At 37.6% G+C, this 27212-nt stretch overlaps 1 protein-coding gene and 1 long non-coding RNA gene across 3 annotated transcripts in view; one reads left to right on the forward strand and one right to left on the reverse strand.

The window, feature by feature from the left end:
* The window catches only part of Mtus1 (microtubule associated scaffold protein 1), a 145219-nt gene that overhangs the window by 27183 nt on the left and 90824 nt on the right, over positions 1 to 27212 (forward strand). For both annotated transcript variants that reach the window (XM_047548322.1, XM_047548321.1), the window contains exons 2-3: positions 20005 to 22228; positions 26824 to 27019. In XM_047548322.1, coding sequence (XP_047404278.1) covers positions 20156 to 22228; positions 26824 to 27019 — 2269 coding nt within the window. In that variant the 5' untranslated portion in view covers positions 20005 to 20155. The remainder of the gene's footprint in view (positions 1 to 20004; positions 22229 to 26823; positions 27020 to 27212) is intronic.
* LOC124982099 (uncharacterized) overlaps positions 11734 to 27212 on the reverse strand; it is a 37626-nt gene continuing 22147 nt past the window's right edge. The window contains exon 3 of the long non-coding RNA XR_007108180.1: positions 11734 to 11943. This is a non-coding gene — a long non-coding RNA (uncharacterized LOC124982099). The remainder of the gene's footprint in view (positions 11944 to 27212) is intronic.

Here is a 27212-nt window from a genome sequence, read left to right on the forward strand (position 1 = left end):
ATCCCTTTACTTAAATCCTCCATGGTATAATCAGTGGGGATGTTGCAAACAATAGGGATTCAAGTTTGGATTATACAGTTGAAATATTTACTCTTGTTTTTACCTGTGGCTCTGAGACACAGGCTGTTTAGTACATAACGTTGTTGTGGTCCATCTTTAAGGCTTTTTATTTTTTAAGGTTGTTTTATTATGCAACTTGTCCTTCATTTCTGCTTTTCCTTTTAATATGTGTATATATTAGCATATATATATAATATTTTCATGCCTGATTATTCTATGGCCATTTCACCTAGGGGGAGTTAAATGCATAGGGTTAAGAAGGATAAAAATTAAGAGTTTTATCCTAAGTACACCATTTAATTTTGTTTTCTTTTACAATTTTATGAGGCAAGATGACAGTGAGCCAGAGAAGAAGTGGGAGATCATTCTAATGCTAATTCCATCTCTAAAGGATTGTGTGAATTTCGTAGCAGTCAAGAGGCTGCTACTGTCACCTTTGATGTCAGTGCCAACCCTGGCGTTTGTTACACAGACCTTTGTGAAGTATGTTTCCCGAAGGTATTCAATGGAGACACTACTAGAGATCTGAACTTCCTCTCTCCAGACCTCAGTTTTTCTCACTTACAGAATCAGTAGATTGGATTAAATGAACTCTGATGCTCTGAGTCCTGGAAGATGATTCACGAGCATTAGTCATCCTGTCTTCCACAAGTGGGCCCTGCTTCAGGAGGATAGTGAGGTTCTCTTTGTTTTAAGAGTAGTGCTTATGTCAGGAGAGGTTCCTCTGTTGTGTTTGTTTTCATGTGTAGATCGACTGCCAGCAAGACTTCTTGGCAAGAGTTTCAGGTGTCTGGATCACAATCTGTTGTTGGAATTTGAAAGACATTTATTTAAGGAACTGCAGTTGACTTATTTTGTGAATCAACAGCTTTGATACATATTTTAAAGAGCAGACATACTGGCCCATGGTTCTGAATAAATGATTTCCAGATCTTTTAATTTCAGTTCCTATGTATGAAACAAATGTTGATCAGAAACGTACTCTCCCCGGAAATGTTTTAGTCCATTGAAGCATAATATACTTTTAATATTTCAATATTTAAATAAAATTCCAAAAGAAAATTAAAATGTATAAAGCACATTTATCCCTCTACCTCACTTCCCCCACTGGAGATTGTGAACCATCAACATTAATGGTACATTACATATCTTTCTAGAATGTTCCTTTATACATATTATTTATTAACTTGAATATTTGAGTGTTAAGAACTTCCTTGACTTAAAGGATATGAAACTCCTAAGAATTTGTTTGTAGAGGAGATAAGAAGTAAAATTGTAGTTGGGCTGATTAAAAAAAAAAAAAAAAAATTATACCTTAAGTCAAAGTTCTAGTTGTGGTATAGATACATCTTCACATCTTTCCATCAAAACTTTTTAATTATCTGTGTCACTGAAATATTCTGATTTTTTTTTTTTTTTTTTTTAAATCCAGAAGCAATCACCCAGCACCAGTGTATGCTGATTTAATCTGACATGCAAAAGTCCCTCCTGTTTTCAGAGACAGTCTGGATAGACCAGTAATTGTTTACTTTTCAAAACTTGTCATTTTTGTTTTAAGTTTTACTGTAAGTGGTATACAGTCAAACCAAGAAACATCTGGGTACAAGTTTTCTGCCTATTAAGCCTCAAGAAAGTCTCTAATGTTTCATTGGCAAGGAATCCAAGGAACATTCTTGCAGGGAGAGGGGGTGTCATAACAGTTCTGTTTTTACTGCAAGGCTGAGCTGGTCTTTGAATAACTGTGGGCTCCAGAGAGGAGTCATTGTATGGTCTGGAGTTTGCATTTCTTTTGGTCTGGTTGTAGTTTCTGCATTGCTCTATAAAAATGTCAGTCTCTTAGGTGCAACCAAAAATAGGTTTTTAGTTTTGTTTTTTGCAAATAAATAAGACATCTCTACTTTTTCAAGCTGTTGATTTCGATATTATGAGAAACATAGGTAAGTTAGCTGAATATAGTTAACTTTTTGGTATTTAAATTGAGAAAAAACACTAAAGTTTTAAAAGTGATAAATAAGCTGCTTTCTGAGTCTTATATACTTTCCACCCTTTACATTTTGCTTATGGAACTTATCATATTGAATTATCCCTACTTCAAGGATAAATTCTGAAATCTTTGAAAATGTAAAGATGGTGATGAACAAATGTGAATATTCTTACCTACTTTTCAGAAAGAAAAGTAGTTAAGTATGGTGCTTGCTTTGAGCATAAATTGTCAAACACAAAAATGAACAAGTCACATGTAAAAAAATTTACATATTATTACAGCTGACCATGGCCATTTTACGGTTACATGGACAATAGCATGGAGTGTAGTAGGAAATTATTACACACACACACACACACACACACACCACTATAACCTGAATTATAATGCAAAGTTGACTAAATAACCAAGGTATTAGCTGCTCCAGATCAGATGACATAGTAAACTAAAGTGTGTGTGTGTGTGTGTGTGTGTGTATAAGTAAACAAAGTGAATGGGGCAGAGTGGAAGGGAGAGATGGATGAAAACTAGAGCGACTTTAGCATTTTATGATTTAAAATGCTGTAGGCATGTTTAACTTGGCAACTTGGCTTTCACACACACTATCTTAGCTGCAGGAGAGGATTGAGGGAACACAATTCTGTTATTTATGCTGTATTTTGCAATATGTTTAAAGAATGTAGGATGTACTGGAGTATAGTTATTTGTAAAACGCCAACATTAAAACATTTTACTTAGTAAGATTATTGACTAAGCTCTCAGGAATGCAGTTTAAAGGGTTGGTAAATGTGTGGGGTCTTTCACATGCTGGGTTGGAGGTCTTAAGTTCTTGAGCCAGAAAATTTTGGAATAAAAGCATATTTTTGGAACAAACTGCAGGAATCGGAATTCTTGAGCCTCAGTAGGCCCGTTAATTGGCCTTGTGTGGACTGTATATTTCCAGCTGGCTTAGGCAGGGAGCTTTATGTCAGTGGTGGTGTCCTTGGGGCCTTACTCCTCCCATCCCCCTTCTCCCCTCTGCCCCACTCCAAAAAAGGCTCTTAATTGCACAGTGTGGATTATCTACGACTGTACTGTAGTATTATCAGAAGAAGTCAGTTTTCCTGTGCCAGTGCTTATTTAAGTTGTAGCCATAGGTTAAGAAAGGCTTTATATATGAGGCTTAAACAATGAGTGAGTTGTTTAATCTCTATTGTAAAAACATTTATTTTCCTTTGAAGTCTGCTTTTATTTTTCCAGTGTGTTTTCTATCAGTTTTAGAGGACTTGGGTATGCCATCTGCTGCTACACATGCTCTTATCTATTGGTAGTCTTATGATGGGTCTGTTTTTAGAAGTGAGGGGCATCTGTCTGCTTTTAAGGCACTTGGTAATATTTGATCGTATAAAATATTTTAATTAGTAAGATATAGGACCTTAAAGATATTTTAAATACAAACCTTGTTATGTGGTTTTCAGGGTATGTATTTTTGTTGATTTTTTTTTTCTTTAACTATGACCTAAACAGTTTCCTTGATAGCATACTATGTCAATTAGCATTTTCTCCTAAAATTGAAAAAAAATTTTTTTAAATAGTAGTAGAATTGCCTTTCCTTGGATAATTATATGAAATACTGTCATATCATCTCTTCGAATACATTATTCATTTTAACCCAGATCTCTTATTCATTGTTTGAGGGACTCCACTATTTGTTGTTTGAAATGAGTAGTAAACCTTTCAACCTAGTGTACCTAGAATTAATATCCTAAACTCATATATTAGTTTATTTAAAGTAAAGAGAAAGCATAAAATCCTGCTAGTTTATACTAAAAGTTTAAATCCTTTTTGTATCTACTTAGGAAGTGACAGACTTTTAGTGCGCTTTTGTTATCCTATCTTCTGTGGGTTTCTGCCTTAAATATTAATATTGCAAAGTAGCCCCTTAAAATAATTTTAAATTGAACAAACATTTATTGGGTACTGACTCTGCTGCTAGGTGCGGATAGCACAGAGATGAACCTGTGTTCACCCCCTGTGTTAGGTCAGATCCAGCCTGTTTCTTGCTTATAGGGTCTCCTCACTAGAACATCTTCCACACATCAACCAGATGGTAATATCCACAGCTTTGCAGATTCACATTGTGCCTAGAATTAGAATGCAAACTCTAGAACTGACCCTACTGCTGCCCCTCATTCCACCCACCTGCCATTTGGAGCTTCTTTCTGTCTCCAGATGTCCCAGTCCCTTTCATACTGAGGGTCCTGTGTGGTGGCCTCTGGTTGCATTTCCTGTCTCTTTCTTTCTGCTTGACAAAGTCCTACCAGTTTTCCCTGACTTCCCTAGGCAAGTGTCAGTAGCCCCTTAATTGTGGTCTTTATCATTACTTCTGTGGTATGTGAATCTTTTCTCTAGGAAGGTATTTGCTCACTTTGTTGTGCTTCACTTAATACAAATCCATATGTAGCAGCTCCAGAACTTAACCCCGTCCAGCACTTGGTAGACGTCAGATACATGTTTCAAATAGTTTCCCTAATTGTGTTCATTATGATGAAATATTAACAATATTTGCCAGCCCCGTTTGTGATTGAATCCAAATTTTAGTTCAAGATTCAGATGCATAATTGCCAGTAATTATACTTAAGTGGATCAGTTAAGGGGCTTTATTCATTGAAAAGTAAAAACCAAAGTAGAAATAGACTGATCATGTTTATGAAAAGAAACTCCATTTTTCTGTTGCATCAAGTTGGTTCAGAGTGATCCATGAGTTTCCTGTGGGATCTACAAATCTCCTACCATCGTTGTCATAACTTGGGGATACCATAAGGGCCATCTCTCTCAAAGATCTTGCCCCCATCCCTGAGTCTGGTTGGGTACCTTCAGAATGGGCCAGCATTTTAAGACATTCTGATTTCTAGAAAGGCTCTATTAAAATGGAGATAGCCATGGAGGTCTGAGTACAAATCTGTCTTCTCATTAGTGAAGAGCAGTGTCCTATGGAATAAAGTATTGGTTCTGTGGCAAGTGTGGCAGAGATGAAGATTTGTCCTTCACTTTCCATTTTTTTCTGTTTGTGTTTATAGAATTACTGTCTGGGGATACAGGTGGCCGTCATTGTTGCTGTCTGTTTGCCAGCCCTCCACCTGGGTAGGTATGGCCATGTGAGTGTGCTGTGGCCACTGGCCTAAGTGTATGCTTTTGGAGGTAGATTTCATCCTTGTTGTTCTTCACTCTCCTTCCCTGTCCAGTGAAACATACACAGATGGTGCTATTTTGGGCCGCAGATTGAGATCATGCTCAGCAGAGGAATGAGGAAGGTGAAGTTTGGGTCCTTGATAGCTGACTGGCTGCCCTAATCTTGGACAACCTAGGCAAACTTCTGCATGAGACAGATAATTAGCTCTTTTCTTGTCTTTTGCCACTTATTTGAGGTTCTTGTCATTTGTGACTAACTGGATTTTGGATCCCACATTCATAGGTATGCTTTATGACTTTGCCCAGGGAATATGTAGACAGACCTAGGAAGAGCCTAGAACATTATGCATTCTCTGGAGTGGGTAAAGATTGGTTTGATTTTAGTGTAAAAGAGAATTAAAATATTGGGTTGGTGTTAAGATTCCATAGATGATTTAAGTTTCCTTCTAACTATTGGGAGTCAGTGACTTTGTAGTGAGCTTTGTTTTAATAATTTATTGGTTTTTAAAAAAATAATTTCTGGGCAGGGTGGGTTATAGCTCAGTGCTAGAGTATTTGGCTAATATGTGTGAAGTAGTATGTAGTTTAATCCCCAGCATCTCACATTATAATCAAATCTGAGACTTATTTTCACATTTTAATGCTGTAATTAGGATAAATTTTATAAGGTAGCCTTGTAGCTTTGGCATATAATTAAAGCAGAATTTCACATTTGACCTTGATGATCCATAGGTTTCACCCATGGTGGCTAGAGTTAGACCAGTGTTGTAGCTAGACCAATATTGGCTTCAGATCAGCAGGTTACAGTATCGAGGTTAGGATTAAGAGTCCAGAGCAGCAGCTGAAAGAGTCACTGATTATACATTCAGAAAAAGGCCACTTGAAGTCCAAGTTTCCCAGTTATTCCATGGAGTCCCATCTGCAATTCCATTCATCCTTCCTTGAGGCTTAGATTAGAAAAACTAAGCTATTGGGGGTTCCAAAGCAGAAAGGAGAGCTGGACACGTAGCTCAGTGGTGGAACACTTGGCTAGCATGCACAAGGCCCTGGGTTCATCTCCAGCATTACAACAAACAACAAACAAAAGGAGCGAAGATGGGAGCCTCATTTTATAAAATGATTCTAAGTAGAAAGAGAAAATAGGATAGAGATTAAAGTTTCCATGTCATCCTTTTCTCTAATTTTTCATCCTAATTTGTCATCCTACTCTCTAATTTTTATGATACGCACAGAGTTTAAGAAGATGAATATAGGCGTTCCCCTTGTCCCTGAAGGATACATTCCAGGACCCCTGGTAGATACCTGAAGTCATGAATAGTACCCAGCCCTATATACTTTGTGTTTTCCTTACAGTAAGAGATCAACAACAGTAACTAATAATAGAACAGTTATGACTATGTTCTGTTATTGAAGTTATTCAAAACGTATAAATTGTTTATTTCTGGAATTTTCCACTTAATATTTTTGGACTGAGGTTGACTGTGGGTAACAAACTGTGGAAAGTGAAACTGTAGATCAGAGAACTTCATACCTAGAGGGTTCTATTCCAAGGGCAGCTCACTCTGTTGTTCTCAGAGCCAGTTCCTTTCTCTCCCTTCACTGTTTCTCATTGTGTATGCCCTCGTATTTTAACACAATATTTATATATTTCTCTCTCTCCACATCTTTTTTAAACATCATGTATTATCTTCCTATGGCTGATGAGGATTTTTGATACCCCTTTAACTTCCCAAATCTTTTTCTAACCAGAAGATAATTTTTGGTGAAATTTTCTTGCTTTCATAATTATGATGATGTTAATGTCCTCAGCAAGCCAAGTGGTATATTATGGATGTTTTCTCTTTTATACAGCTATTTTTCTTAAGATTAACAATTGCTCCCACTTCACCCTGCTGTGTACTTTGTTTTCTTTCATTTTCCTGGAGAAGCATCGCACATCTCCAAAAACCTATTTCTCGGTTCAATTTTTCAACTTATTAAAGCTTTCCAGTATTTATTAGTTCTTTGTTTTCCCTGGAGACTTCCTTATTGGACCTCACTGATGTCCTGCTGCTCTTTGGGCTGGTACAGGACCTGGCATTTCCCATCTCTTGAATCCCGTTTCTTGGTTTGCCACATTTTGACGGTGTTCACTCTCTACCATTTCTGTTTCCTGAGAAAGTGTGTAAGGGTGGTAAGTTTGAGGTTTACATGCCTAAAAATTCCCTTATATACACTTACTCTTTTTTTTTTTTTTTTTTGAGGCAAGGTCTCTCTGTTGCCCATACTGGTCTCAAGCTCCTGACTCAGGTCATCCTCCAGCCTCCTGAGTAGCTGGGATTCCAGGCATGCACCACTGTGCCTGGCTAAACTCACTTACAATTCATGGTCTCATAGGGTATAGAATTCCATTTTGAAAATAACTTATCACTCAGAAATTTGAAGACATTGCTTCATTGTCATCTAGCTTTTGGTATTAATGGGATAAAGCATTTGATGCTTTGTATGTATTTTCCCCCATTGGAATTGATTTTTCTTTAGCATAGCATTGAAGAGATGAACACAAAACCAGAGTACTTAGTTTGTAGCCTCCTAGCTGGTTAACAATGGCAAGTTACTTAACTCTGTATGCGTTAGTCCTCAGGTGTACAGTTGGGCCCATAATACTTTATACCACTCAAGAGTCGTTTGTAGATTATGTGAGAATTTATGCAAAGCACTTAGAAGAGCTTTTTGTGTATAATCAGTAGTCACATATTGGCTATTAATCTTATTTGTTCTAAAACATCACACTGACCTGCATTTGTGTCCTTCATAGCAGTTCAAGTGAAATGAATAAATTCTCTTGAAACTAAGTGGGAATCTGGTCTTTTGACTTTTAAGTTTATACCCATTGAAATTCTAAGTTGCAAAAATAATAAATCTTAATGATCAGGTTTTCTGCTGATTTTTCCAAAACTCCATGGAAAATTAGGGCCTTGTGATTTACCTGAATCAGAATTTTCTGCTAAGCTATGGATGACATCTTTCCCAAAACTACATGGGCTGTAGCAGACATCTGTAAAAATTCAAGTTTCTGCTGGCTGGGAAGGGCAGAATGAGGAATGGGTAAGCACCTACTGATGTCTGACATTAATGGGTAAACACCTACCGGTGTCTGACATGAGATTATGAGTTAAGGAAACTTGGAGGCACAGGGTTTGGTGAAATCTGGAGAGGTAAGAAGAGATGTAATGAAGGAAGGGGATTTACATGTGGCCTCTGGGATGGGTGGGAATGTTACATTTTACCATCTGTCAGTGTCTAATCAAGGATGGTGATTAGTTGTGTACTGGGTGTACTCACATGTGGTGCTTTGCAGACTTTTAATTACCCACTAGTTGCCAAGTTTCTGTTCTTGTCCTTAAAACTGCACTGATACTGATAAGATTTGTTTTTGCTAATGGAGTATGCTTTTGGTTTTATGATTGTTCATAGCTATGCCAAACTTGAACTTGTCAACAGAAATTCAATAAGCAGGCACTCAGTGTCAACTATTCTTAAAATGTAGCCCTCAAGCCACAATTAATTAGGTATTTTATTTTTTACAAAGGTAAACTGCTAGTACAGAGATCACTTAATTTATAATATATAACTGTGATAATTGGTGGGAGGTTTTATTAAACTTAGGAGCCAATCTTTGGTGCAGCTTCTCATTTTTGTCAGGTAATTTATAAACTGTATCTTATCTGATTTTGTAAGTGGATGCGTTCTCTGCCCTTCTATACTGGATATTGACCCAGGAGCACTGTAGTACTGAGCTATATCCCAAGGTCTTACTGAGTTGCTTTGGGTCTTACTAAGTTGTCCAGGCTGACCTCAAACTTGGGTTTCTCCTGCTCAGCCTCTCAGGTCACTGGGATTGTGAGTAGATTGTGTGTGTGTGTGTGATTTTTTATGGAGATGATTATTAATTGTACTTAGAGAATTGAGTCTGTGTTGTCCTTGTGTTGAGATAACCCCTCTGAAAGAGTAAAAAAATAAAATGAAACCAAAAGAAAGAAAAGATTTTAAAGATGATGAAGTGCATGTGACAGCTAGTCCTGGTGTAGTGGAGACCATCCATGAACATAGTAGCTCTTTCCATCTTCTCATATCTTACTCGCTTTCTTCAGTGTTCTGAAACTTTCACTGTAGAGGTCTTTTACTCCCATCATTAGGTTTATTCCTAGGTACTTTTTACAGTTATTTTGAATGGAATTGTTTTTGCTTTCTTTCCCAGTGGGTTCATGATCAGTACATAGAAAGATATTGATTTTTGCATATTGATTTTTGTGTCCTACTTTGCTGAATTTGTTTATCAGATTTGTTTCTACCGTAATTCTTAACAAAAATAAATTCTTCCCTTATGACCTTAATTCTTTGCATAGCTATTTCTGGTTCTCCCACACTCCTGGGCAGAGGGTCAGATTGTGCTTATGCACTTTCCTGAGGTTGGATGTCATCCTATGGCCGGTTTCATCTGGTGAAATATTAGCAGAAGTGATGCTTGTCACTTCTAGGCAGGAGTTTTAAGAGAGTGCATAGTTTCCTGAGGAACTTTCCCAGTGCGTAGTGACCTGCTTTTACTGAGTGACACTGCAGTTAACCTGGACTCCTGACTGACCAGGGATATGGGCAGAGCTCCCTGCCCACACCCTTGACATTTGTGTGAAGTCACTGAAGTTTGGATTATTATCACAGCAAACTATTCTAAGGGATTCGTCTTATGCTTCAAAGTCATTACCCCTCTAGGTCCCAAAATAGCATAGTATTTATAATAAAAAGTAAGTCTTTTCCCTTCGTTTCCAATGTTGCTAAACATTTGAACTCTTAGTTGCTCTCTATATAAGCTCCTCTCAAAGTAAGGATGTTTTTGGATTTGTAACATTTCCACTGCAAATAATTTATTTCCACTGCTACTAATCCTTAAAGTGAGGGACTGTCTTAACTTTGCTGCAGTTACAAGTAAGGAGAGAGAAAAATGTGCAAGTACTCAAATTTTTTGTTCATGCTTGTACATCTACAGGGCAGATGTGAGTGAAGGAACAAGAATAGAGCGTTCTTGCCATCTGGGCAACACAGAACAGGAGTCGCTTTCTTTGTATGGTTGTGGGGAAGAGTGAATTGTCTCCACTTTACCTATTAGAGTTGGGGAGAAAAATTTCTTTATCTTAGAGTCTATGGCTATGGCAAAGGATATGTGTTTCTGACATTTAGGGATCCATGCAGCCAGGCATACTGGCTGCACTTAATATAATCTGGAAATAGCAGTACTGTTGGGCAATATGCATGCTACATTGATGGATTAAAATACCATGTGTAGGTTGTCCAAGAACCTCACAATAGTTTGTGTATTTTTTTTTTTTTGTAAGAATAGAAGCTGTGTTGTGACTTCCAGACAACTAATCTATAAAAGGACTTGAATTCACTTGTTTTCTATGATTGGAGTTTATTAGTTTCCTAGGGCTGTCATAACAAAGTACCACAAACTGGGTGGGTTACAATAACAAATTTATCTTCTCACAAATTTGAAAGCTGAAGTCTGAAATTGGGGCATCAGCAGGACAATGCTCCCTTTGCTGTCTATGGGGGAGGACCCATTCTTGCCTTTTCCCAGCTTCCTTCGCTGACTTTTGTCTGATCACTTTGAGGGGCACATTTCAACACATAACAGGAATTAAACAAGTTCCCCTCTCCAGCATACTGTTTTAAGTCAATCATGCTTCCAAAATTGGGTCTCTTTTTTCAAAAAGTGTGCTAACTCAACAGCAATAACAACAAATCCCAATTTTAAAAAAAGGGGGGGCAAAGGACTTGAATAGACCCTTCTCCAAGGAAGATATATACCTGCCTGAAAACCACATGAAAAGATGGTCAGCCTCACTAGTCATTAGGGAAATGCAAATCAAAACCACAATGAGATACCACTTCACATCTACTAGGATGCCTGTTGTAAAATAAAATGGAAAATAACAAGTGTTGGCAAGGATGTGGAGAGACTGGAACATTTGTGCATTGCTGGTGGGAATGTGAAATAGTATAGCTGCTGTATAACTCAATATGATGATTTCTCAAAACTATTATAAATACAAGTCCAGTATGATCCATCAGTTCCACTTCTGAGTATATGTCCAACATAAATGAAAGCAGGAACTAGAACAGATATTTGTATACCCATGTTTATAGCAGTGTGATTCACAGTAACCAAAAGGAGGAAGCAGTCTTAAGTGTCCATCCATAGATGAATGGATAAACAAAATATAATATTATTCATATTTTCCTACAATAAGAAAAAGATGAACCTTGCAGAAGTCATAGATTTAAACTAGGAATTAAAGAAAAAATAAATAAAGCTGTAATATTTGCTATGAAGAGAGGGTCCAACATCCTCTTTCTGATCTGAGTTCTAAACCAATGGGAAAATACAATAGGGCAGAGAAATTGCCATTCAGACTATTATTCCATCTCCATTCAAGGCTGCTTGTGAAGGACGTAGCTTAGTGGGTAAGACTAAGGTGCTTCCATATGTCAAAGCCCAGAATCAGGTCCTTGCAGTCACTGCAGGGCTGCCGGGGTCATGGAGTGCACCTGTGCTCTTCATGGGCTGACTCGCCCCCGGGAAGACACAGCAGGAGGAGCTCAGCCAAGAATCCGGGTTTATTCCTCCCCCATTTTCTCATTAGATGTTACTTCACTTCCTCTGAGCAGGATGAAAACAAGGGATCAGACTGGAATAAAGAAAGATAACAGTAGTTTAACTCCTGCATGGAAGGACCCATCAGGAATGGGGAGACACATTCACCTCTAACATCCCTACATGTTATTCCCTCAACTCAGGTTTTTGGCTTGGCCTGCAACTCCAGGAGTCTGTTGAAGTTGAACCGCTGTCACTCTGGGCATTCTTCTAGCCTCTCTGAGGGGCAGTTGAGATCTTGTTTCAGAATTCTCTGATGGGTACTTTAACTAAATTGGTTCTGAGGTGCCCAGGGCATAAATTTACTTTCTTCTTTCCAGTCTTAATTTATACATAGCATAGCATAGATACGTATGTATACGTAGCATATACTTAGCATAGATTTTTGGAGGAGTACATTGAGATCTGATTAAAAAGTTAAGGTGCCAGTGAAATAGAGATGCCCTCTGTGGGAATATTAACCCTTTGCCAGTATATCAAGTTCCTGGGGGAAAATAATTTTAGGATTGATTTTTCTTGCAATTTAAAACCCAAATGTGCTAGAATCCAAAGGAGTTCAAGTCTAAAATCAAATTCTTTTGACTCTTTCATACATTAATTCAAGAAATGTTTTTTGAGAACCCTCTTGTATATTCTTCTGAGTATTGTAAATATATTGGTGAGTAAAACAGATGTTTTACTCCCTCAAAAATCCTGTCCATCTGTACTGACATCTTGGTGACATGCCTTGTAATGATTTGCAAATAGCCACTGCCTGAAGCCCCATGTGCTTCTGTGGGTGGCCACAGCAGCCTCTCCTGGGTCATTCCTTTGGCCTCACTGTAATCTAAAGCTAAAGGTCAATGCCTGGCTCATCGGGGGCCTGACATGCAGGATCCTGCTTCAGTGCTGTGGTTAGCACATCTTCAGGGTCAGTTGCTAATGGTGTTAGCTTTCTGCCACTGTGACAAAATGCCTGGGAAAGCCAACTTAAAGGAAGAAAGATTTCTTTTGCTCATGGTTGCAAAGGTTTCAGTCCACAGACACTTGACTGGACCTGTGTGGTAAGGCAGAAGAACATCATGGTGGAAGGTCCTGCTCACTCCATGGCAGACAGGAAGCACAGAGAGAGAGGGAGAAGTGGTGACAAGATAGACCTTTCAAAACATACCTTTTAATCTACTTCCTCCCTCAAGGCTCTACCTCCTAATTTTTCTACCACTTCCCAGTAGTGCCACCAGCTAGGACCAAGCCTTTAACACATGAGCCTTTGGCAATACATTCCAGTTCCAAATGACAATATTAATTCTTTAGTACTGTTCCTCCTTTCCTCCTCTCTCTAGTCAGGAACTAATAGAGTTCATTTGAACTCTATTGAATGTGTCCCCCAAGGGTTCATGTGCTAGAAGCTTTGTCCCCAGCATGATGGTGTTGGGTGGTAATCTAGTGGGAGATAATCAGGTCATTGGGGCATCACTCTAAGAGATTAATTAGTTGTCAAGGGACCCTGGTTGGTTCCTGCAGGAGCAGGTTGTTACAAAAAGTGAGGTGGTCCCTGAATCTCTGGCTTCCTGTCTCACCATGTAATCACTCCCCCTCTCACAAGTTACTCTTCCTGTCTTAAATACCTTTCTCACCTCCAGTTAGTCCTGGCTCTAGGGGGCAGCTCATTACTGAGTGGAAATAGGATAGTGCTGGTCCATTCTGAGCATGTGCACTTAATTCTTCCTAAATTTACAAAATCCGTTAAAGTCACTTTATTTCTGGGTGGAATGAGTAAAAGGACAGAAAAAGGGTAGGAGTGTATCCTTGTTCAGCTCTCTACATGAATAAACTGAAGAGGGATAGAAGCACCACTCTCCATGAGCACACTCTTGCCATCTGAAAGTTAAAAAGTGTAAACGAAGGATTCAAATGTAAGAAAAGTCTTTTACAATTAGAGACATTGTACAATTGGATGTGAAGGCAGTCACCTGACAGCTACCAATGTTGTTGATCTAGTCAGTTCCTTTCTCAAAGCTGCTATATCCTGCTGCTTCTTAGGTGCTGCATGGACTAAAAGCATCAGTGTCACTAGGGAGATGGCTAGAAATCGCAAAATCACAATGTCCCCCACCCACTACTAAATCATTTTTTTTGTATGTGAGGCTCAGTCAATTTGTATGCACATTAAAGTTAGCAGCACAATGTTTTAGAAGAATAAGAATAAAAGCATATGATTTCCAATTTGTACTTACTTTCTAAAATATTTATAATGCTGGTGTTGCTTCAGTAGCCTTCTGTGTTGTTATCCATTAAACCAGTTCTAGCTTCCTCCTGTTCAACTGACTTCCTGAGAAATTGTTATACTTTAGGATATAAGGTAGGCTTGTCCTTGGTTCCTGGGTGTAAGACTAAACTTAGTGCTTGAGGTTACTGAGTTTGTCAGAAGATGGGTCACAGGAGCTCATTTGAGTTGTGAAAAATGCTAAGAAGCTGGGTTTGGGGAAGAGCGATTAGCCAGCTACCTTGAATGGTTTACCAGGAGGTAGAGACTTATGAATATATTTTTAATCATACCAATGATTTTTTTTGCACAACTGCTTTTTTGAGTTTTCAATAAAATTCATAGCTTAGATATTGTGCTGATGTTGTCTTTTTTGATTTAAAGCAAATCAAAGATCAGGTAAGCAAAGCCTCGAGAGCTGAATTTTGGTGATGTGAGTCCTTAAGAAGACTGATGAAATTTTATGATTTGGAAGCTATGAAGTACAGCTGTCTTTGTATTCACATCATAAAACACTGGCACTCTATTTATTGATATGAATAGGAGTAAAATTAAATTCTGTATGATCATAAAGTAATGAAGCCAGTTATGGGGTTTGACTTTGTTTTTGAAGATACAATTTTTTCATTTCCAAAATTATGTGGTATAGCAAGTTTAGTTGTATTAATGTTCAAATGACAGAGCTAGACCTGATGGGTCATAGGAAGGTGTAGCACATATGGACTGTTACATAAGCCTCAGTTGCTGCAATAATACACAACTGTTATGTAGACTGACGCTGACCTGTTAACGACTGATTTGGCCACCATGTGCTTGCAGTTTATTTCCCAGAGGTTTCCTCATCTGTAAAATGAAGTCTGAATTGGATCTCTGAAATTTCCTCCAGCATTCACGACAATGATAATGGATTCAATTATATGATTTAATTAACATAATGATTTAATTTTTCAGATGTATCTGACTGTAAGAAATCATGTAATTTTCATCTTTGGACAATAAATATTTTTCAAACTAAGATTTAGAGAGGAAGCTAAGTTACTGTTACCTGTATTTTTCTTTCAAAGGCATCAAAATTCTAACCCAGACCTTGTACTAGTAGTTGCTTTGACCATTTCTCTTTTAAAAAATATTTTATTAGTTGTTGGTGGACCTTTATTTTATTTACTTATTTCTATGCAGTGCTGAAAATCAAACCCAGTGCGTCACACATGCTAGGCAAGCACTTTACCACTGAGCCACAACCCCAGCCCCTTGACCATTTCTTTTAGTACCTGTGTACCAATTTTGAGCTTTAGAAATCATTATGGGAATATACATTTTGATAATCTTTTTATTCAAGAGGAGTTGCTGTATTGTATTCCAAAATCTTAATTAATGGGAATTGCTTCCTTGTCCAAAATTCTCTCAAAAATGATCTCTTTTTTAAAAAATATTCTCTTTAAAGGAACCTTGATCATTCTACTTTGTTCTGTTAGTGCTACTGAAAGAGAACTTGAGAATTTATACCTCTGAGTGAGAATAATTTGTTCCAAATTTTTCTCTCCTTTCTCTTTCTGCTTTTCCTTTGATAAAAATATTTCCAAGACAGTAACTTTGTCTTCTTTTATTTGAGGTAAATTATATTGCAACTATAGGAATATGAAAACTTTAGTGAATTGGGTGAGATTTATTCAAAGAATATATGTCTAACTTATGGTGGGTGGAAGCTGAGGTACCATTTTTAAAGCAGGAGAGGAATGAAGGTGATCCTAAGACAGAAAGCCAGCTTTCAACTAACTGGAAAGGCCGGTCAACCCTTTCCTGCCTATGGCTTTGTCTTCATGGTAATGGTGAGTCAAGGTACTGTATTTTTTTTTCCAAAGTATATAAAATGATTTATTGACAAAATCATAAAAGTTCTGGAATTCTCTGGGAATCCAGAGTCCTTCTTCCCCATCTAAATAATCAATTATACAAATGAGAAAAAAAAATCAGGCCAATACCATCCTGATTTACTGTTAGTAATGCCAAATGAGAGAAGAAAATGGAACAATGTCTCTAATGTTCTGAAGAGAAAAAAAATGTCATACCCAGGTAAAGGATGACGGGAGGATAAAAGCAAGTACTTAGTACTTCCATGTTTTGGAACATGCAGGCCACAGCACACTTCCCAACAGTCCACCAATATGAAAGGGGCCACAATAAAAGGAACCTATGATCATTTAAATGAAGAATTATGGCTTAAATAATCAAAAGGATTATGACTACAAAACAAAAAGGCATATTTGTAAACTCCAACCAAATCAAAATAAGTCTATAGATGGGAAGAAGAGGTGAGAAGAATAAGAGAACTCATTTCTTCATCTTTCATAGCAAGTAGTCAATTCATCTTGGGTAATAACGTAACATAAAGGCAAAAATATGACTGATTCTCACCCCTTAGAGGTTATTACTTTGGCTACCCAACCATTCAGCTATTCATCCTTTCATCATTCATCCTCTTACATATAAAGGCATTGTATTCTTTAGTGAATGGTGAAGTTGATCTTTTAACTAACCCTGGAACTGGTAAGGTTAACTGCAGAACCTTTTTGGTATCCAAATCTCTATATCACTAATTCTTTTATGAAAAAGATAGAAAAGACGTCTACAAATATGCCGTATCAAAATTCTCCTTAAGTATATCTTACAAATGCATTTTTTGTTTAAAATAGCTTTGCTAAACAATTTGAAATTTGCATCTGTGAATGAAAAAAATCATACACCCAGGTACACTAAACATCATGAAATTTGAATGGTTGAGGGGTTTATTTTCCCGTTTCTCTCTGTAAACCACTGATTTTTGTAAACTTACAACATTTAGCCTTAACTTTGATGGAATTTCACAACCTTTAGAAATGTTTTTATACTAATAGGCACGGAAAAATGCTTGTGGGACCATGCTGAACAAAATGCATAAGGTTTACAAATGGGAGTCAGATTATATCTGTTCTGCATGTATTTTAATATATATATTACAAAAAATCTTACTTAACAATTTGACACACTGGGTCAAAAACCTTAAAATGATCATACACTTTGGACTCAACAATGCTTTTATTTCCAGGAAGATTTTCTAAAGGAAATGATCAGAAATCAAAGATTGCAAAGATGTTAGTGCTATTTATAGAAGAGAAAAACTGGAAACAACTATCAAATGGCATGGGACTGGTGGTATATTTATCCTATTATACATGTATTTTTTAAATAACACAAAGTGCTTTGACATATGAATGATTTATTCAGTTTAAATCAGGTTATATTTTTTTCAAAATCATATTTTATATATTGTGGAAGAGGGAGTTTAGGTAACAAAAATTCCATTAATTGAATTTATAAAGGCAAATAATATTTGTTTGCAGTGTTCTTTGCTCATATTTGCTTATACCAGTATCACTTAAATGAGGATCCACCCTTGTGGAAGCAGAAAGGAGTAACATATTTTAATGCTTTTGAAATTATACTCCATGCATGTAAATCTGAAAGGGAGTAAATGTACTTCTTGATTTACACATTCAGCTTCAGTGTATATGAAACCAGAGAATTAAAAATGTGAATTTGTGTTTCATGAAAGTTTTTATGAAGGTCCTAGCTAATAAAACTGTTGCTTCAGTGATTCCTTTTAATTAGTCACATGATAAAAATAGTTGACTAATTTGTTTTCAATCAGTATATAAATCACGAAGCCCTGTTTTAGGATTAGGATTTTTAGAATCTATGTGTTTGTGTGTGCATACATGCACAGTTGAGATAAACACTGCAGCCTTTCTTTATCCCATTTGAGTTTGTTTTCAGGATATGTGGCCAGAAACACACAAAGCACTGTTAGAGAAGATACTGATCCTTTCAGTTCTTCCATGGTTCCTATTCTGGTTTTATTCTTTTTATTCAGGTCACTGAAGTTTGAATACAGAGAAGGCTGCAAAATGGAAAAATGTGATCTGCTCTTAATTCAAAAATTTATAGGTCCCACATAAAGCATCATTTTCCCCCCTCAAGGATATTTTTTTCATAATAGCACTGACATTTGGCTGATAATCCAGAGACTATTCGGACGAGAAAGTCAGTTCAAGTAGATGTGTATATGAATGACTATTTGTAGTTCTACTTTGAACATTTGGAACTTCCTTGATAGTAAAATTTTAGTTATTTGAAAAAATTACAGGATTTGAAAACTCTTATGGGTGTTTTTAAGATTTTACTTTAAGTGCCTGATTCAATAATTTTCAGTATATTCATAACCTTGTGTGGTTATCAGCAAAATCTAATTTTGGAATGTTTCATTTCCCCCCAGAAGAAACATCATCCCAATTAGCCACTTTTCATTCCCTTTCTTCTACCCTTTCCCAACCTTAGAGAACCACTAACCTATTTTCTTCCTTCCTCCTTCCTTCCTTCCTTCCTTCCTTCCTTCCTTTTTCTGGGGATTGAACCTTTTTAACCTGTTTTCTGTCTGAATAGATTTGCCTATTCTGGACATTTCATGTAAATAGTATCATATAATAGGTAGTCTTTCATGATGGACTTATTTTATGACTGATTTATTCTCAAGCTATAACACTATATACATATTGTACCATGAATCAATTTTGTATTCCTTTCTGGGCCCAAGAATATTACTATATACATATATATAACATTTTGTTATCTGTTCGTCAGTCAATGGATATGTGGGTTATTTCTGCTTTTTGGCTATTATAAATAATTTTTCTGTTATGAATCATGTACATTTGTTTACAAGTTTTGTGTGGACGTGTTTTATTTCTCTTAGTACTTACTTAGGAGTAGAGTTGCCAGGTTGTATGAAATCTTTGGCTTGGGCTCCATCACTAAATACCATAAACTAGGTAGCTTAAACAACAGAAATTTATTTTCCTCACGGTTCTGGAGGCTGGAAAGTCCCAGATTAAGCAAGGTTCTATGAGGATTTGCTTTCTTATGAGAACTCCCTTCCTACTGTGTAGACAACTTGCTTCTGACTGTGTCCTGACATAGGGGGTTGGGAAAAGAGAGAGTACCGGTGTTGCTTTCTCAGAAGGGCACCAGTTCTCTTGGTTAACTGTTTTATCTTAGGATCTTATTTGACTTTAATCACTTCCTTATGGCCCTGTCTCTAAAAAAGTCACACACTGGGGTGGGGGATATTAGACTTCAACCTATGGATTTTGGAGGAGCACAGATCAGAGTAAGCATATAGTAGCTCTCTAACATTTTTAAAGGAATTTCCAGTAGCATACCACTTTAATTTTTAAGAATCAATAACTTCTTCCCCCCCTCAACTTGGGAATGGCATATGTTTAAGACAGACGTGAAAGGAGGGGAAAGAGAAATGCGAATTCTTTAAATCTTCCTTGATCTTTAGCTCATTTGCTGGGCCCATGTGGTCTGTCTGGTAATCATTCTCTTTGGAAATGGTAGGGGGCCCTTCTGAGAAAGGGATACTATTATGAATTATGCTGGGACCATGGACAGAAGTTGGGCTGTCTTAGGCAAATTCAGATAAATGGTCATTCTGTCAAACAAGAAGGAAAAACTTAGCTTTTCTTCTTACAATAAGGTAGAGTTGCTGGGAGGAGGGAGGAGGCCTATCAGTTGTGATGTGTGTCCCAGGGACTTTAACAGTATCTCCACCTTCCATTCTGCTGCCCAGTTCCTACCCCGCCACCAAAAAAAATCTTTGAAAGGGGATAGACCATCAGCTAGAGATATCTTAGTTACCCACATATTTAACAGTGGTGGGTTCTAAATATGGAAAAAAAAAGTGATTGAAATTAACTGAGGGGTGACATTAATATTTCTAGTAACTTGAGTTAAACATCTTATTTCTTCCAGGGAGCAACAAATCATTTCAACTCTGAAACATCTTAGACTAAAAAACTTCCCACAGTGCTGAAAAGTTAGGAGACTGGCAAATATTTCCTTTCCTCTCATTTGAGAGGAATTGAAGAAATAAAATGGAAGAGGTTTAAAGTCAATATCCAGAATGAATGATGATAATTTACATGATAAAACAGAAGATGAATTGCATTCCTTATTTATCAGTGATAAAAATGGAAATAGGTGTGCATACAACCAAAAATCACCATATACCCAAAACTCTTCAACCAGTCATGTGAATTGGAATTCTGCCAATCCAGAGGATATGGTGGTCGATTATGAAATGGACCCTTCTGTGGACAGTGATGAAAGTATTTTTTCAAACTACCAATGTTTTGAAATACTTGATCACCAAAAGTCAAGTGATTTCATTAGTAAGCGGGTGTTAGAAACACATGAAGATCCCACATGTAAGTCTTCTGCACTTATAAATACAGAGAAGCCCAAATACCAGCACAGTGATTGTCATTCTCTAGAAGCAGTTCAGGACCAGAGAATCAAGCAATCTCTGCCTTTTCCGTGTAAGCCTAATGATGATTTGAACTGTACAGACTACTCTGCTGCCTCGGAGCTAAACCAAACCTTTGACGTACAAGTGAATAAAGTCAACTGCACTTTTATAACACACCATGTCAGTGAAAAGAGTCAGTTTTTGCACACCACTGGAAGTCCACAACCAACCTGTGTGAGAAGTGGAAATACATCTCCTGTATCCTGTTCTACTTGGACATCATCCCATGTTGATAAGATGCATGTGAGAGAAATTAGTTATAATAGAAAGAGCTTTGAAAACCCTCAAGCCACACCATCAGAGGCCCCCAATACAGCATTTTCTGATGTGCTAATGCAAACAGATGTTGTTCCAGATATTGGAAATCAGTGTCAATATTCTTCAGGAAAGGTCACCAGTGAATACACAGATGGGTCACAGCAAAGACTAATTGGAGAAAAAGAGATACAAGCACTAACACCAGTTTTTGATGTCAAAGAAGTCCCCAGTGGATCTGTATTACAGGAGTTCTATTGTTTCTCTAAACATGAACCAAATAGTGAGACACATTCACAAAGCTCATATGGTGAAAAGGAAATGGGCCAAAATCTAAGAGAAACAGTGTCTGATTGTCTTATTGATGCTGAATGCCCTTTACTGGTGCCAGCTTTTGATAAAAATAAAGCCCAAGTGCTGAACTCAGAGCATAACTTCACAGTGACTGATGATCGACAAATTGCTTCCAGTGATAAGGATTTGGGAACCCAAAAGAGTGGTGTAGAACTGATATTAAATAGCTCACCAAGACAAAAGATGGTTTCACCATTTGAACTGACTTGGGATGCAAGTGATATGGTCATTAGCACAAATAACACAGTTTGCATGTCAACACCAGTTCTAGAACCCACAAATGCAAGCTTTACTATTTCACCTGTTGAAGCAACAGAGAAATATAATACAATGGAGAAGAGTCATCGAGACCTTAAAAATTTGCCAAACTCCAAGGGGATACCTACGAACATGTCTAAGCCTAGTGTAGGAAAATTAGCCACCAAAACAAATATCCCTATAGGTAGCAAGGTTAGAAAAACTGAAATAATAAGTTACCCAAGACCAAATTTCAAGAATGTCAAAGCAAAAGTTATGTCTAGACCTGTGTTGCAGTCCAAAGACCCTGTGTTACCAAAGGTCACACCCAAGCCTCAGTTGACTAGTGTCTCATCACCCTCAACAGTATCTTCCACAAGACAGTTGACAGTTTTGAGCAAAACACCACGATCTGACTTGAACGCAGACACAAAAGCAGAAATCCTAATTAACAAGACGCACAAGCAGCAGTTTAATAAACTCATTACTGGCCAGGCTGTGCATGTTACAACTCATTCTAAAAATGCTTCACACAGGGTTCCAAGAACAACATCTGCCATGAAATCGAATCAGGAAGATGTTGACAAAGCAAGTTCTTGTAATTCAGCATATGAGACCAGGTCTGTAGCTGCGCTTTTTCAGAAGATCAAAGGCATACTCCCTGTTAAAATGGAAAGTGCTGAATGTTTGACATATGTTCCCAACATCGATGGGATTAGCCCTGAAAAGAAGGGTGAAAAAGAAAATGGGACACCTGTGGAAAAACAAGAACTGAAAAAGGAAGTTATGAACCAGACTTTTGAATATGGTTCCCTGCTTTTGGTAAGTGAAAGCTTTTGTGTGCTCCAGGGAGTGGTGGAGAAAACTGGGCTGTATTAGCAATATTGATCTATTAATAGCCAATAATATGGCAGAATTAGGTGTGCAAATTTGCTTTCAGGTGTTAATTCTTCATCTTGCCTGTTAACACATACTAGACATAGGTCACAATACAACCAACCTGCATATTGAAACAAATCCTCAGTTTCAGTATTTTGTGTTGAATCTGAGTGTTCCTTTTGATAGTGTGTTAAAAGAACAAGTTAATTTAATATTTTAGTATAATTGATTATTTGAAGTTAAATACCTGATATAATCAGGTTATATTTTATTTTTCTGGAAAAAGTTTACAAACTTTCAGATATCTTGACCCACATTAAGAAATAACTAGAGAGGGCTAGTAAACATAAGAATAACTCCTGATGTCTTATTGAAGACCTAGCTCTGGGAAGTGGAGCCCTGTCTTGTGAACAGGGATATGATTTTTATTTCTGTCTGACAAGCTGATTTAACTTTGAGAAAGTAATTATTGTGGACCCAAAGGTGAAAGGATCGAACTAGTGATTTCTAAGGTCTCTTGCACACCTAATGCATTAATTTCAGGTATATAAAATAAACAAAATCCATTTTATCTATGTTGATTGAAAAAGCAATGTGTTTCCCCTAACAACAAATACTTAGGGGGACTAGATCAGTCCATTTAAAGAATAAAGAACTCATGTGCAGTTCAAAGATTGTTCTTCTATAAACTTGCATATATTTTGATAATAGTATGAAGATACTAGTTTTCTGAGTTTTGAAAACACTCAACAGGCTACTGTTGGGGTTGTGTACTTGTCCTCAGACCTATTTTTGGCAGTGGGGACTTCTGTGTATTTTCAGCTCCATGCAGGCTGTCCTTGGGTGTCTGTCCCAGGGGCCGGGAGTGGAGCTGGGTGCAGGGGAGGACGGTGGATGTGACACTGGCAGCCTGTCCCTGTGTCCCTCTTAGCTGTGTCAGTTTAGAGATGTTTTGACTTTAACAATAAATCCGTTGGGAAGAATGGTGCACCTCAGATTTGTAAACGAATGGTTTTTGTCCATTCTAAAGCTTATATTTTGTTTAAAAAATTTTTTTAATATCAGAACTGGGGTTGTAGCTCAGTGTTAAGAGTGCTTGCCTAGTATGTGTGAGGCACTGGGTTTGATTCTCAGCACAGCATATAAGTAAATAAAATAAAGGTCCATTGACAACTAAAAAGAAAAAGTATAAAAAATAAAAATTTCTATAAAATTGAAGAAGCTCATACGATTTATAATATTTTGCTAAATTAAATTGCAGTAACATATTTATTCTAACCAGTAATTTTAATTTGGTACTTGTTGGTATACCTAGAACTAGAACATTTATTCCTTCTTGATTCATGAGAGACTTTTATTTGTTATCTATCCATGGCTACCAGAAAAATTGGCATAAAGTTTCTTTAAATCTTTATCTTGAATATAAATTGGTTGCATACTTTTGAAACTAGGAGTTTTTTTTTTTTTTCCCCCAGATTTATGCATTCAGTCTTAGCCTTTTATTTTCCCCTGTGCAAAATGAAAGCATGTTTTTCAGGTCCATGATGCAGTATTAAAGTAAGGTAATCCTCAGGTTGAAATCCAGGGTACACCTTGGAGATCAGGTGCTTTTCACCTTCAGAATCCTGGCAGTTAGGATTCATAATTAGACATGAGTCCTGAAGGACAGTCTTGCGTTCTCTGCACTGGTACTTATACTTATCAACGGCTGTGGAAGAACTCACTCTGTTTCCATGACCTTGAATAAGCACTGTACCCTCTGATTTCACTAGTTCACCTCTCCTTATGCCCATGTGTCTGGGAGGGAGGTGGGGATGGGGCTGAGCTATGAGCTCGTCAGCCTCTGCTTGGCTCTGAGAGCCGAGTGGATGACTTTGTGTGCTTTAGTCACCTCCAGTGTTTGTGGGTGACTTCAGCACTACCCAAGGGCTCTGCCTGTCCAGGGTCCATGAAGAGACAGTCCTGAAGGGATGTTAATTTTCAGTATGCTCTGTGGGCCAAATTAGTTTACTCAAGGCTGTCCACAACCTCATAAACCATTGGGAGGTCAGGGTTTATCTGAAACTTACAAAAGATTCTTATTTGGAAGAGGGAATTTTATTTTAATTTGATACAAAGGGTTAAGTGTAGTTAGTTGCCCGTTGTAGAAGTTCTGCAATTGTGATAATGTGTTAGAAGTAGTGAAGTATCTAAAAGGAATTGATGTTTATTCAGTGTCTGCTCTTGACCAAGCACTTTGCTCAGTCACCTTATGTATGTTTTGTCATTTAATTTTCCCAGTAATGCTCAGGTGCTTGTCATTTATTCTTCCCAGTATCAGCCAGGCAATTGTTTAGGAGGTTATTTAAAACTCACAAAGCTGGTAAGTAGAAAAATGGAGATTCAAATTCAGGTACTCCTGCTCGAATTCTGTTTTTTTTTTTTCTGTTAATTATATAACCACAGGGTTTCAGAATTTTGTGGATTGTTGGCTCTGAATGGCAAGTAAATGATTTGTTAAAGATTCACCTTTGTTAATTGATGATAAGTTCTACTTTTTAAAAGAAGGTTGCTCTGGGGAATTAATTCAGCCTGCTTTAAAGTAGAGGTAGACCATCAGTATGAGTCTTTGCTTTCCTCCCTGCTAATCTTGGCCAATTCTGTATTGTTCTCCCATCTCAGAACCTGACCTGTAGCTCTTTCTTCGGGTTGATGGCCTATAAGTTAGCATTGAGTTCCTGGTGTATGGATTCAACAGTCATTAGCATAGGACTTTATGTATCTCTATTGGAACTGATCCTTATGATTTATTAAATAAAGAAGGGTCAGAAAGGGAATTACGGAACACTGAGGTTAAGAGCATGGATTCTGAAGTTGTTTCAAATTGTAGCTCCATAATTCACTGCAGATGAACTCTCCGAGAGACTGGTTCTCTTTTAAGTGAAGGAAGAACATGGATTGTAGTTTACAGCATTGGCATATGTCCTCTGAGTAAGACTTAGCTCCCATTTCCTCAGTGTAGAATAGGAACATGTATTAGGTGCCTACTGTGTGCCACATGTATGGTGGCAATTGATGGTATATAAATGACACAGCCCCTGCCCAAACGTAGTGCCTAGTGCAGTGGGTAATGTTAGAAAGTGAGCCAGAAGGGCATGTTGAATACAAAGCTGGGAAAATGAATGGATTGCTGTGTTGCAGGAGGGGAAGGAGGGTGGGATCATTGGGGAGAATTATCAAGGAAGTTTTCTGAGGGAGATTCAGTTGAATCACTTGCCAGAATGTAGAGGGCACATATTCTAGGTGGAGGGAATACCATGTATAAAGATGAAGAAATATGAGAAGATATGCTGACTTAGGGGCCTCCAGGTAACTGGGTGTGATGGAACTGGTGTGCTTGAGCAGTAAGACATAAGCTGAAGAGGATGGCAGGGCCTACCACATTGAAGGGGGCCTGATGAATCTTAAAAAGCGTTTTTTGTTTTTTTGTTTTTTTCCTGGGAGGTGGAGGTGGAACTAGGTCTGACCCTATTCAATTTTAGAGAGATTGCCCCGGCCAGGGTCTGGAAGATGAATTGGAAGCTAGTGAGACCAGAGAGATCCTGAGGACATGGCTTCAGTAATCCTAGTGAGAAATGATGCTGGTTTATTCTAAGGCAGATGGAAAAGAGGGGTTTAAGAGGTAAGAAAGGAAGCAGCCAGAAAAAGCTTTTATGTTGAATATGAGAAGAGGTAAGTTCTGAGATGGATGGGTAAAATCAGTTTAATTTTAGAAAGTGCTTCATGTTCTTCTCCAGTAAAATGGAGTATGCTAAAGTATCAATCTCATCGGATTATTATGAGGATTAAATGAGTTGATACAGGTATTTAGAATTTAGAATGATATTTTTGCATAGTGTAAGGACTTTATTAGTAAATACCATTGACAATAGGATTATTGTTGTCATCATTAATCAGAGGTAACCTGAAAGATCTAAGTGGGGAGGGGCAGATAGGAGTTAAATATAGGAGCAACTCAGGAGAGAGTGTTGGCTTGGATATGTGGATTTTGGATGCACCGGTGTGTAGGTGGTGGTTGAGACAGCAGATGAGATCATGTGGGGAGACTATGTGGTGAGAAAAGAGAACAGGACCAAGTCTGGTGAAGACTAGCCCTGTAAAGGCACAGAACAGGACCCAGAGAAATAGCCAGAGAATCCAAAGAAAAACCAGGAAAGAGCTCTGTTGGGGAAACCAAAGAAGGATGGAGTGGTCAGCATTGGATACTAGAGAAAGGGCCCTCCAACAAGTGGCTGAACACAGTGCCTTGAATTTAGCTTGCGGCATGAGTGATCTTGAGAACCTCACTAGTGGGTCTAAATGCAGATCAGGCTGAATTGAAAAGTCAGCTGTGAAGAGTCTTAATTGCTTCATAGTAAAAATGAGAATTAAATGTTATCTGGAAAATCTAAGATAGAAAATGCTTCTTTTACATAGCTAGTAACACATGGAAATTGTATGGAGAAGCTCTGATCTGGATTGAAATCTTAATTTTTTTTTTTTTTTTTTTTTTTCCCTAGGGTTCTGCTTCAAAAACTACCACCACCTCAGGGAGGAACATATCCAAGCCTGACTCCTGCTGTTTGAGGAAAACACCCACTCCAAAAGGCAAAGTGGGGCCTGCTGTTTCCTGTTTGAGGCGGAACAGTGACACTCGGAGCCTCAGTTCTGATCGAGCCTTATCTCCTCAGAGGATCAGGCGTGTGTCCAGCTCTGGTAAGAATAAATAAGTAGTTGAGCTCTGCTTATAGCAGTTTATGAATTATTTGAATGTCGAATTATACTTTTCAGAAAGCAGAATGACAGCTTTGGTTATAGTAATAACACCTCTCATGAGTGCATTTAACCTTTTGAGGTCCAATGTCCTCAGGAAAAATCTAAAAATGAGACAACCCAACTCTTATCTCCT

Source organism: Sciurus carolinensis, chromosome 4, assembly GCF_902686445.1.
Source record: "Sciurus carolinensis chromosome 4, mSciCar1.2, whole genome shotgun sequence".
Classification (NCBI taxonomy): domain Eukaryota; kingdom Metazoa; phylum Chordata; class Mammalia; order Rodentia; family Sciuridae; genus Sciurus; species Sciurus carolinensis.